The 12,837-nt window shown below is 33.2% G+C and overlaps 1 protein-coding gene across 4 annotated transcripts in view; it reads right to left on the bottom strand.

Moving 5' to 3' along the window:
- Positions 1–12,837, bottom strand: part of rdgA (retinal degeneration A) — a 281,671-nt gene that overhangs the window by 121,744 nt on the left and 147,090 nt on the right. For all 4 annotated transcript variants that reach the window (XM_088225784.1, XM_088225782.1, XM_088225783.1 and 1 more), the window contains exon 3: positions 565–768. In XM_088225784.1, the coding sequence (XP_088081910.1) occupies positions 565–768 (204 nt within the window). The remainder of the gene's footprint in view (positions 1–564; positions 769–12,837) is intronic.

The following is a 12,837-nucleotide window of genomic DNA, read 5'->3' on the forward strand; positions in this document are numbered from 1 at the left end:
AAATAACAGAAAATATATCTCAATTCTGGTGATAAATGCATGTACCACATTGTTCTAGATGTCCTATAAAAGGTTAATGAAGCAAAAGGTTTTGACTTGTTTAATATTCTTGCACAAAATAATATCTTACTATAATATATATATATGACCGTGATATCCTTGCTCAGATTAACCCTAATATACCTAACCGTAACTTGCGTACCAGTGCTGTCGTTGCTAATATGAAAATTTTAAAACCAACGTCGGATTCTTTTCCCCTCTGCTAATCTCACTAAACAGTACTGTCAATGTGTTCCTACAGCAAAGACAAGCATTCGAGAAGCGAGCGTTGTTATCACTCCTGACTTGAGATGACGCACATGCCATGTCTGCATAGATCATGCCATGACTGTACATTTAAATATATTGTAAGATTGTTTAGGCTAGGTTAAGTCGATTCAATGTATTATACATATATCATTAATGCCAATCCATTAAGGCCTATCATAAGCCTGTTGATTGGCTTAGTTTTTTTTTTTAATTAGTGGATTTGTACGATCCGTCTGAAATGAGGTTTTGTCGTACCTTGCTGCAGTGACGGCATTTCCCCTTCTCGGAGCGGCGATGGACCCAGTGGTGGTGCGTGGTGGTCTGCTCGCGGTACTGGCGCACGCCTACGTCGCGGAACGTTGGCTTGCACAGGAACTGCACCCGCTCCATCAGGATGTCTATGCAGCTGGAGTGCGCGATGATCTTGCACGCGGAACATTTCATACGCGGGCCGTGTTTCTAAAAAAAATAAATATTGGATAAGACACTTTATTAAATAAATAGCTTTCCCGTCTGAAGACAAGCCTCTAAAATAGAGGCCTAACGAGTTATTACTTAAAAAAACTTTGTCATGACACCATTTGAATTTACATTGGAACACAAGAATATGGTTTCAGAAAACATAGATCTTTCCATCCACAGTAGTTATAAATCAAACATAAATATCGGTCGTCAATCATCATTTCTGTTTATATCTACATGGTATTTTGATGAATATATATTTTCTGTAATATTTATTTATTTACTAACGGCCGTACCCAATTTGTATAATAAAGTTAAAAAGCAATAAAACATACGATACATATTAAGTAACACATAAGCACATTAGGTATGTTGAATACGTTCTTCTTCTTCTTATCTTTCCTCTCCCCGGTGGAGGTTGGAAATCACCGCAGCGATTCTTACTTTGTTGGCAGCTGCCTCGAACAAGGACTGAGTGCTGCAATGGAACCAGTCAGATTGAAATGTGGATAATACCTGTTATATTAACTGGTATCGATATTCGAAAGGTTTGCTACTAGGCGAATTTCGACGCGTACTTTCACGGATAAACAATGATCTGGCGTGCTATCATTCCAATGAATGCGGTATCACAATTATATAAATAAGTTATTAAGTCCAACACCACAGGATAATAATAAGTCGTCTGTACGAGTATAAGATACGAAGGGACGAGGTTCACTGAAATGAATCTCTTCCGATTATACACTATCTTCAGACTTGCTTGATTCGCCGACTCTTGCTTGATCTTGCTTGATTTGTCGACACAGGTTATTTAAAGACAATTTTTTTTCATTAAAAAACTAAAAAATTAGCATAAAAAACAATACATACATTTAAAAAAATGGAACGCTTTAGGTTGAACTTGCCAAAAAAGAGTAGCTCTTGTGTTTGGCAAGTTTACAAAATAATATAAAAAAGAAATAAAAATGCAAATAAAATAATACAATAAATAAAGAATTAAACAATTCTAAAAATTGAGAAAATTTAACACTTAAAAAAAATAAAAAAAACAGAAAATTAATAAATTAAGATACAGAGGCACATATAAACAAAATCTTTATTTTCAAAATACGGTTAATGTCAATTATGTCAGGAAGCTTTTCTTTAATTTATCCTTGAATTTTCCGTAATTTATTTCTTGCCGTTGATTTTGTGGTAAATTATTGAAAAGCTTCTATCCTATATACGTATAATGATGGTTGGCAGTAGTAGTTTTAATTCTATGTAGGGCGAGGCATCATGTTCTTAACCTTCTCGTAATACGGTCCAATGGGAGGCTCCCTTTATGCACCTGGAGCATACAACGCTTTACGTGGATATCTTCCACACATTGATATCCTAACATTAAATTTCTTGAACAGTTCGGTAGTTGAGAAAAAGGATGGTTTATATGGATATATTTTTTTTTTTGTAGAACATTTAAGGATCTAAGATGAGCGTTAAAAGCCCCTCACCATCCAACTATTGCATATTGAATGATTGACTGTACTAAAGCACAATAAACTGTCTTCAATTGATCCGTCGATAAAATACCACTAAGCTTTAAAAATATGTGGAGTAATTTTCTTTGGTTCTTTCCATTTAATATTTTGGTCGATTATACAATAAAGTTAATGCAGAGGTCCTAGATCACGTTGAAGGGAAGTCTTCGGGTGAATTATATCGTTTAAACGCAAGTGGCGTATCGAGTAAGAGTGTACTAGACTTTGTTCTGTTTACACAGAACCACTATGCTATAAGGCTTATCGGAGTTTGACATTACGCTAAGGAAAACTATCTTGCGAAACATTTCAGTAAGGGTTAGTTCAATAATTAGTCTGTGAGTTCCCAGGCAGCACGCTTGAAGTTATGATTTTTTTGTCAATTAGATTTCAAGTTAACGTTTTGGCGATACGCCGTTGTTTGTGACGTCACCCGTCCGTCTGCCCGTATCCGTGTTTTGCAAGAAACTGCGGCTGGCAACTCGGCGCCGAATGCGGCCGGTACCGGTCAAGGAGAAAGAAGCGAAGTCACTTCATTGGTTAAAGGATCGGAACAACGAATTTAGTGATTCCAGACCGCTTTTAGCGTTCATATAAGAAATAAAAAATTGAGAGCGAAATTCAATTGTTAGTCGTGGCAGGTAGTAGTGATCTGCTACAATACCCAGAGACATTAGGCTCCCTGGACAAAATAACAGTTTAAAACCGCCTTTGAACCAAATATTTCATGTCGGATTGAAATATTGTGTGGTAGACGAACGCGCCAACCATGCGGCGGGCTTATCTCGATTATATTTCCTATTTCAGGATTTTCCTCTAGCCATAGAGTCAAAAAAACTTGTTTAGAATTCCGGTTCTTTTTTTACACACATTACTGAATTCTTCATCCGTCGGGACACAGAAAACAAACAGGCTCAACATCGATTTTAACTTCTGAAACCAAATCTCCACTGTAATATCCGTTTTTTTGTATTATACAGACTTAAAAATAAAATACATTTGCTGCTAAGGTGCCCGCAACAAGAACGACTTAAGAAAACTTACTTTACGAGTAAAATAATATAATTCATTACTGTCGTAACGTTCATCTTTGTCTTTTGGACAAGTTTATCAGCGTTGTTCAAATGTATTAGGAATAATTACCGCTGAAAACTTAAAAATTCAAAAGTGGATCAGAATAATTTGTCCATAACCTTACTTAAGAATTTTGAAACTTCAATACACTTAAAAACTTTTCAGTTGAGGAGCATGTTTAGTTTCCACCTTTTCAAGCCGTCTCTGGAAACTCTTAATTAATTATAACATTACTTTTGACAGTATTTTTACCCATTCAAATGGAGGCTTATCTAAAAAAAACTGAGTCAGGCAAACGTTTTAATGTAATAAGAAGGCGAGAAATCAGGGGAGAGTGTAAATCTGAGTCAGATATAATTTATAAGATTAAGAATAGACAGCGAAAGAATGGTAAAACAAGTATATATGGCAAAAATGAACAGTAACGTGAGACGAGGACCAGGAAGACGTGGCATGATCAGATAAACCAAAATCTTTAGTCTGGTCATGCCAAAAGCGGGCAGAACCGAAGGGCATGAATGTCAACATGTATGAATGAGGAAGAAGCTAGAAATGTACGCCAGGATAGACGTGTGTGGCGGTCCATTATATCTGCCTACCCCTACGGCGAAATGGCGGATGGTAGTAGTAGTAATGTAATAATAAAATGGTTATGGTCGCCGATAAAACGCGGACTCCGGATCAGAAGGTTTGAGGTTCCGCTCTACCACAACATATTTCCAATTTTCTACGATCATTAACGACTTAAAGTCCCGTGGCTAGTGTTGCGGACTCACAGGTCAGAGGTTCGAGGTTCGAACCCCACTCTACCCTGACTAGAATTTCATTTTCTTATAGTGAGTTATAACGACTAGTTAAAAATGGCCACCAAAATTGAAATATTGGGTAAATATTTGGGTAAATATAAAAAAATATTTCCATTATAATACAAATGCAGTTCCACCAAGAAATTTTAGTATAAAATACAATCTATTAAAAACAATTCTGTTGGTGAAATCGAACCAGAACCCTAGACCCCAGTTTTTAAAAAATAAAATCGGTTTAGTTTTGAGGTGTGGAAAATGGGACAACAAAACGTCGATTTTATCTTTTTTAGTTGGGAATAAAAGGTCTGAAATGCAGTTAGCATCAGGGAAGCATCTTCAAGACAGTGACAGAAAAGCAATGTTACAATACCTATTTATCAAAATTCCCTGTCACCGCATATCCTAACAATTTATGTAATCCGAAAAACAAAAATAATAATGTATTTGTAAATATCTTATTTTAACTAAAAACAATAATTAATAACAATTTTTTTATTGTTTTCATTAAATGTATACATATACGAGTATGTACGCAAATCTAGCCATAGCAAATTATTGCCGGGTTCAGCTTGTAATACATAAAATTACCATGATTGTATATTATTTAATACATGAATGGTAATTTTAATAGTATACATGAGACAATAGAGTAAACAAGTAATAATATTGCAGCGAATTCCGATCATTTATTATAATACGAAAGTAAGATAATTAGTATTATGCTTTAGATGCAAGTCCAGAGAAACTATGAAATGATGAATATTAATATTTTAAAACCCTTTCCCATTCCCTTTCAATACTTAATGGTGGCACACCAATCGCAGCGTATCTTGATTATTTTTGTTATATGAAGGTAAGACGATCAGTCTCACGCTTCAGGTACCAGTCAAGGGACTAAGAAATATTTTAAGTGTAAAAACACCCTTTTAAATAAATACGGGAATCGAATCCGAGACCTCTTGCACGATAGGCAAACGCGCTGATCATTACACCACGAGTCCGACAACTAGTAAACTACGAGGCGGAATCATCTCTTCTCGATTTACTTTTTCACGATTTTAGCCTTCATTTTTTAAAAGTTAAAAATCAAACCGAAAATATGTACATTCATTTCCATTTGAATTTTGATGGTAAACTTCGTTTTTCTGTGGAAAACATTTTTTTTTTATCTTCCCTTATATTAGAATAACAGATGTGTTTCAAAATGTAAATATTGCATGGCGAAATCGACGCCAGACATTTGATTCGAACATTATCAAATATTCCTAACTAATAATTCACTTTACCCAGAACTACAAACATTATTTATTCTAACCATAAATGTTTAACAAGTCTGATTCAATTTCCATCTGCTAAAATCATTTACATTATGATGCACAATATTTAACTATTCATCACCTATCTGGTAATGCCCCCATGACGTCATCGTTTAAGAATTCAAAAGTGACTTTTTATCTTGTAGCTTGTATGGGTCAAAACACTGTGCGTCGCGTCGATATGCTTGTAGTAAATGGGGCGGAATTAGGACAGGAATGCTTGTAAATAGGATAGGGAAGGTAACATAGTGTTCAGAAATATACACATTTGGTATTATTGTTCCTACGGCCTTATGCTGGCCTCATTCGTCTTAAGAATGTTATACGTAGGGACCATCGATGTTTGTAGTAAATGGGGCGGAATTAGGACAGGAATGCATGTAAATGGGATAGGGAAGGGAACATAGCGTTCAGAAATATTATATATTTTAATATTTAAATCTTATATACACATTTGGTATTATTGTTCCTAAGGCCTTATGCTGGACTCATTCGTCTTTAGAATAGTATACGTAGAGGCCGTCGATATCCTTGTAGAAAATGGGGCGGAATTAGGACAGGAATGCATGTAAATGGGATAGGGAAGGGAACATAGTGTTCAGAAATATACACATTTGGTATTATTGTTCCTAGGGCTTTATGCTGGACTCATTCTCAACTCAACTCAACTAATCCAGCAATCATGTTTTACAACAGTAGGTAAATAATTGGGCTGCACTCATTCTACGGTAATATAGAGAAATAATTGAAGGTACTACTTGCAAACCCGGCAAAATCCATCATTCATTATTTTGAGCAAATCAATACTTGACTTTAACTTTTTTAAACTTATTTTTTTTATTATAATCAGTAAATATTTCATACTTAAGCAGTGATGACATAAGCATGATTATGTCAAGAAACAGTAGTGAAATAATAAATTTAATTTTATACATTACCAACTTTGCAATACTCAAGTAGAGATTGCCATGTTTGCAACAAAGCCGATAATTTCAAAGTCAAGTCTTAGAAATTAAGCCGTATTTTTAACGGACAATGTTCAAATTATTGTAAAAAATTGTATAAGTTTTAATTAATATCTCACCTTTTTTTACATTTTGGATTTTGCCGGGTTTGCAAGTAGTGCCCTCAATTCATGAATGGTGGAGAAAACGGGATACGATACATAAAGCGACTGGCTTACTCGATTATTATTTCATTGTCAATTTTGAATTAAAAATATGAATTCGATATTTTGTATTTTTTTTTTTTTCTTAAACCCACTTCTTCTTAAATTGTTTTTTTTTCAAAACCCTCATTTGATGTAAAATAAACGCACTGAGAATAATTGCGCATATTATGTCGCGTCTATATCACTATATGCATTAACCCTACAAGGGTAGTATTCAGGTGTGTTAGAAGTCTAATGTGAATTTAAGTGCCATTAAAAACATTTTAGAATGAAAATATAATCACATTCATACAAGAAAGTTTTGTGGCTGATAATGTACATTTCGTGTTGACATACTATAAAGCTCGAAATAGGTATCTACATTTAAAATAAAAATGTTTTTAAAAACTCGAACGTACTTTCTCAAATAACGTGTAAAATGTTTTTAAAGTTAACAGTTTTAAAGTATGGAAAATAATTTATCAGATGTATTATACATGTTAAATAAATATGAACCAACGCCTAGAACTCATATATAAAAACGCCCATAAAATTTAATAATTGAAACTTGAAACTTTATTCTAAAAGCACTCCGGATATTGACTTTACGAGTATTGACTAAATGAATAAACACACTTATACTTTGTGTGCTTGGGAACTTTTAAACACGAGTTCCTTTGTTCTTTAGGAATATTCATTCGCATTTATTATTGTCACGGCGCACTCTTTAATTCTCTTTCAGGAGCAAAAGAGGTTTTTTGTTTATTAGGTTTGAGCTTTGAGCATTACAACGCGACGATGGCACTTTCAGCTATTACAGATGGACGTAACTGCACAAAGGTGGGTATTTTTAATTCGACATTTCTATAGAATAGAAACTCGTATGAAGTCCGCATTTCTATTTATTTTTCAAAAAACGCACATGAGAATATTTCTTCTTCTTCCAAGTCGGTCCCTCGATGTTGAGGATCGTGATCACCATGAACACTTCTGATTAGTCTGTTCCACTCCAGTCTGTCTTCAGCCCGACGTACTGACTCATCAAATTTTAGCCCCGTAGCCACCTTTATTTGGTCAGTCCATCTAAATGGGATTCTACCCCGGCTTCTCCTACCTTCAACTCGGCCAGATATCATTGCCTAAATTGTCTGACTCACGTCTAGCAATATGTCCAAAGAAAGACAGTATCCTTCTCAAACACACCACTGATAGACGAGTTGTATGTGGTATGGAGCTCTTCCAGTATCGATGCATTCGTCCTTCTGGCTGTCCATGTCACTCGCAGCAGCCTTCTCCAACACCACATCTCGAATGCATCGATCCTCTTCCTCTCGCAAGCACGCATTGTCTAGGTTTCAGCCCCATAAAGGAAAACGGGGAATACCAGGGCTTCCATCAACCGCTTTTTTGTGTTTATTGATATACCTCGATCTCGCCAAATCTTCTCCAAACGGTTCATTGGTTCTTTGGCCATTTGAATTCTGCGACCAATCTCAGGTCTGCAACTACCGTTGTTGGAGATAAGCGAGCCGAGGTACACAAAGTCATATATCAGTTCAAGGTCTTGCATGAGAATATTTAAGAAAATTAAATAAAACAAATAACGCGGACAAACTTATTAATCTGAAGGAGAAAAGTCATAATTTAAGAACTTGACTAATCGCCCTAGTGTAATTATTATAACGTAAAATAACTACCAAAATACTTTATTTACATATAGTAATGCCACTATGGCAAATTTAAATAATAATGAAATTCGTTAAGTAGCATTACATTTATGCTAATGGAACTTGGGGAAGTTGTTCAGTGAAGCACTTACAATATTTTGTTTCCTAAATATTTCCTATAAATGTTGAAAGTGAGTGTCCGGACTAAATTTATGGGAACATTATAATAAAATATATTTACAAAAATATAATATTACAGTCAAGGGTCTCCGAATTTTATTCTACGGGGTGTTCTTTAAACCCTGTCATATCCAAAACCACGATGATCAGTATGAGCAAGAAGACATATTGGCACATTAAAATATTTTTTTAGAACGACTAAAATCTTAAAAAATAAAAGATAAATAAAAAAACAAATGGTTGCTTACTCCTGCAGGGGAGAAACGAGGAGGGGGGAGCCTGATACACTGTCAACCGCACGGTCGCGCCCCCCTCGCTTCACCCCTGCATAAGAAAGCATCCATTTGTTTTTTTTTAATATTTGTTTTTTTTAAATATTTGTTTTTTTTTTATTTTCATCGTTCTTAATATTTTTTAAATATACTTAAATGTCTTCTTCCCCATATTGATCATCGTGGTTTCGGACGTGACAGGGTTTAAAAAACACCCTGTATATGAAAGTAAAATAATAAATACAAAAAGCAATTCTGGCAATAGAGATAAAACCTAGAGGAGGGATGATTAATATTATTGAAGAAATGTGCCAAAATACTAAAAGTATCATTTTACAGGAAAAATATACGCCTATTTTCATATTATGGTGAAACGAACGCAAAATAGAACAGATTTTTTTGCATTAAATGTCATAACTTGTACATATATGAACAATGAAAAATGTAAATAACATATTTACGTGAGAGCGTATAAACGAATACATGAACAATGTTTTTTTGAGTGATTACAAGGTTTTTTTTAAGTCGTTTAATTTATTTATCGGCTTAAATAATTGAAAAACCACGTACCTATATTCGATTAAAGAATAATTCTACTGAGCGAGAAAAAAAATCTTAAAAACGTCCTTATACTCTGTCGTGTTAGAAATATTGCATCTACACACAATTCGTTAAGTATTTACTCAGGCGATATAATTTTCTTTTGATGTTTTTACATTTCATGGGTATTACACGGCTGAGATCGACATTGCCAGTGGAAAATTCTTGGAAACTTTAAAACGCAAACAAACAGCGCCACATTATACACGTGTTGCCCGTCAGCGTCGCCATTTTGTCATCTGATGGAAATGAGAACAGCTAATAATTTTTTTTCCTTTTTTTTTAAATTTAGGAGTAAGTTGTTTATAAAAATAAAAATTATTTATCAGATTTTAAATCGATATAAAAAAACACATTTTTTTCCTATTGCTAGACACCCTGAGCGCTCCAAAATTATGACAAATAACTCATACCCAAACATGCCCAACGCGTATTAAGCCGTTCTCTAACCGCCAGGCTTGACATTTAATTCGAAACCAAAATGCCTGATTGTGTCATAAAAGCGTGTAAAAACCGTTTAGATAAACGTAAAAAGAGGTTATTTGTAAGTAGGTACCTAGGTACTTGTTTATGATTGAATTCCGTAACTTAAAATAATAAATATCCAAATTCAGAATTATTTTTTTGATGAAGTGTCAAATTCTGCTCTTTTCGCCGAGCAGGGGTGCACTTAATGTAGAAATACGATTTTCAAAAATGTATTAAATGTCAGTTAATATTATTTAAGCATTACCAAAAATTTTAATTGAAGATTATATCTCTTGATAATGAGGATTCCAAAACTAATCATTAGTTCGTAAATATAGCAAAATGACAAAACGGTATAAAGTGATTTGTCGGGACTATTTCGGTAAGTTTGGTTTATAAAAACGAACGGCACGTTTATTTGTAGTCATTTTATAATGATTTACTTCAATGACAAATATTTATAAATAAGTATTAAGAAAATTGATTCTTTAAGAAATCGCGTTAGACATCCATATTTTCAGTGTTTAAATTATCTGCTTACTTTTTATTATCAAGTATTATATCAGCCTCGTGGCCCAATGGTCAGCGCGTTTGCCTACCATGCAAAATATATTAGGTTTAATTACCGGCATGGTTGAAATGAAATATTTATTTAAAAAGGTTTTTTAACATTAAAATATTTCATAGTCACTGGAATAAATCGTAGAACTGATCACCTTACTTTCAAGGAACAAAAATGATCAAAATACGCCACGGTTGGTGAACCAATGCAGTGCTCTATGCATCATGAGGTGCGAGAAGGGAATGACGATGCACCTATGCATTCTTTACCTCATCATGTAAAATGCTATAGAAGTATTTCTTTTACAACAAAAAATAATTTGTTATTTAAGTTTTAATCTGTTTTATATGCCCAAGTACTACCTGTCTACTGACAAACAACTGTAAAAGTCGGTACAAATTCAATTTACACCGGTCTGTTTTTGGTCGGTTGAAGATATTGCCTAAAGCAATAAGCCATCAAATGTTCGTATGTATTTATTGTTCCATGGTTGAATAAATAAATAGGCTATGCATAAAATTCGCTTAAAAACGTTAAACGATTGCTGCTCTGGGCATTGTTAAACTACGGTTATTGATGCGGGCTCTAAAGCGTTTTTTAAGTTTTTTTGTTTTCGGGTTATTTGTTCTGCCATAGGGGAAAATTGAAAACACAGCGCCCGGAGCTACCCACCCTGCGCCCCACCCCCGAAAATCAACAGAAATTATATAAAGAAATAAGTATATTTTTTTAACATACATCCTAAAGAAAAAATATAAAATATTATAAGAAAAAATATATTAAACAGTTTATAAATTAATTATACACAGATAAACATTTCAATTGAAAGTGTTTAAAAAGTTTTTTAAAGTAAAAAGTTTCATATCAAAAATATCTAATAGTATCTATTTAAAGATAAAGAAATAAGTAAAGGTTTTAACTGGATGGAAATTAAAAGAAGACTCTTGAATAATGTATTTGTATTTATATATACTTATCGTTAAGGAGTTAAGGACTGGATTTTCCTTAGTGGGAGGGATTTGAATAGGAAACTCCTCGATGATCTTCCGAATGTTTGAGTTTGCTGTTTACCATATTGATGTGCCACATATATTTTTTTAATAATTATTACTATGTTTCTGATCCTATATAATATTTTTGGTAATATAATCGAATGCTTGTGTCAACAAATTTTTCGTCCCAACTGAACACAGGGGATTTTGTACCGTGGAGTAGGAACTTATTTATTTATTTTAATTTAATTTATTACCATAAACGGCAAATCTACCTTTTACAAAAATTTATAATACTAAGATATTTATCAATTTTTTTTTTTGAAAAACATAAATTTTCTTTTACTCAAGATTTATAGAAAAAAAATTGAACCTAAAAATTTTACAAGATTTATTTTTAAAAAATCAACCTAAAAATTATACAACATTATACAAAAATTATACAATATTCAGTAGAAAGTTATGTCTCAAAAATGTATAATAAACTGTTTATAAGTAAATAAATTAAATTAAATAAATAATAACAAAGCATTTTTTTTTATGTGTACCACATTATTTTTTGTCGGTCTTGAAGTGTAATGGTCAGCGCGTTTGCCTACCATGCAAGAGGTCTCGGGTTCGATCCTCGACATGGTTGATGTAAAATATTTATTTAAAGGGGTGTTTTCACACGAGAATATTTCACAGTCCCGGGCTGGTACCAAAAGCGTAAGACTGATGATCTTACCTTCATGTTACAAAAAAACGGTCAAGATACGATGCGATTGGTGTACCAATGCACCATTAGGCGCGGAAAGGGAATGATGATGTGATGTGACTTTATTTTTTATAATTTAATAACCAACTAGTTTCGGCAAAATACAATGCCTTCTTCAGAGTTAGTCACAAACAAAAATTCTTTAAAATTCATACTGTTAAGAAAGAGTGGGTGCTGTTCAGGGTGAAGGAGGGGGTAGAAACTAGGGGCTTATGTGTGAAATTAGGGAAAGTGAACATATTCAACATAGGACTTTTACTTAAATTTATTTGATTATTAAAAAAAAAAATTGTTATATACAGCTTTTCTAATTTCTAATATTTCTAAATTATTGAGTGTACTTTGTTGTTTGGTTAAATGTAAGCTTTTAATACCATATTTAAAGTTGAATGAGTGATTATTTGTAAGAATATGTTCTGCAAAGTCCGAAAAATTACTGGTTTTTAGTTATTAAATTATATAAGTGATACAAAAAATAAAGTTATTTCATTGTAATATACATTTTTTATATTTTTTTATTTCACGTTTTACTTAACACTTTAAAAAAAAAAATGAATACCTCACTGGACACAACCCGTGTCAAGGCAATCATTTACATCAGTTTATATTATATACTTGTGGTGTCTAAAAAATATACATAAAATAATACATATTCATACTTAAATACTTAAATCCACACAGATATATAAACATAAATAA

The sequence above is a fragment of the Micrasema longulum genome, unplaced genomic scaffold (assembly GCF_059751315.1).
Source record: "Micrasema longulum isolate JH-2025_06_02 unplaced genomic scaffold, ASM5975131v1 h1tg000386l, whole genome shotgun sequence".
NCBI lineage: Eukaryota > Metazoa > Arthropoda > Insecta > Trichoptera > Brachycentridae > Micrasema > Micrasema longulum.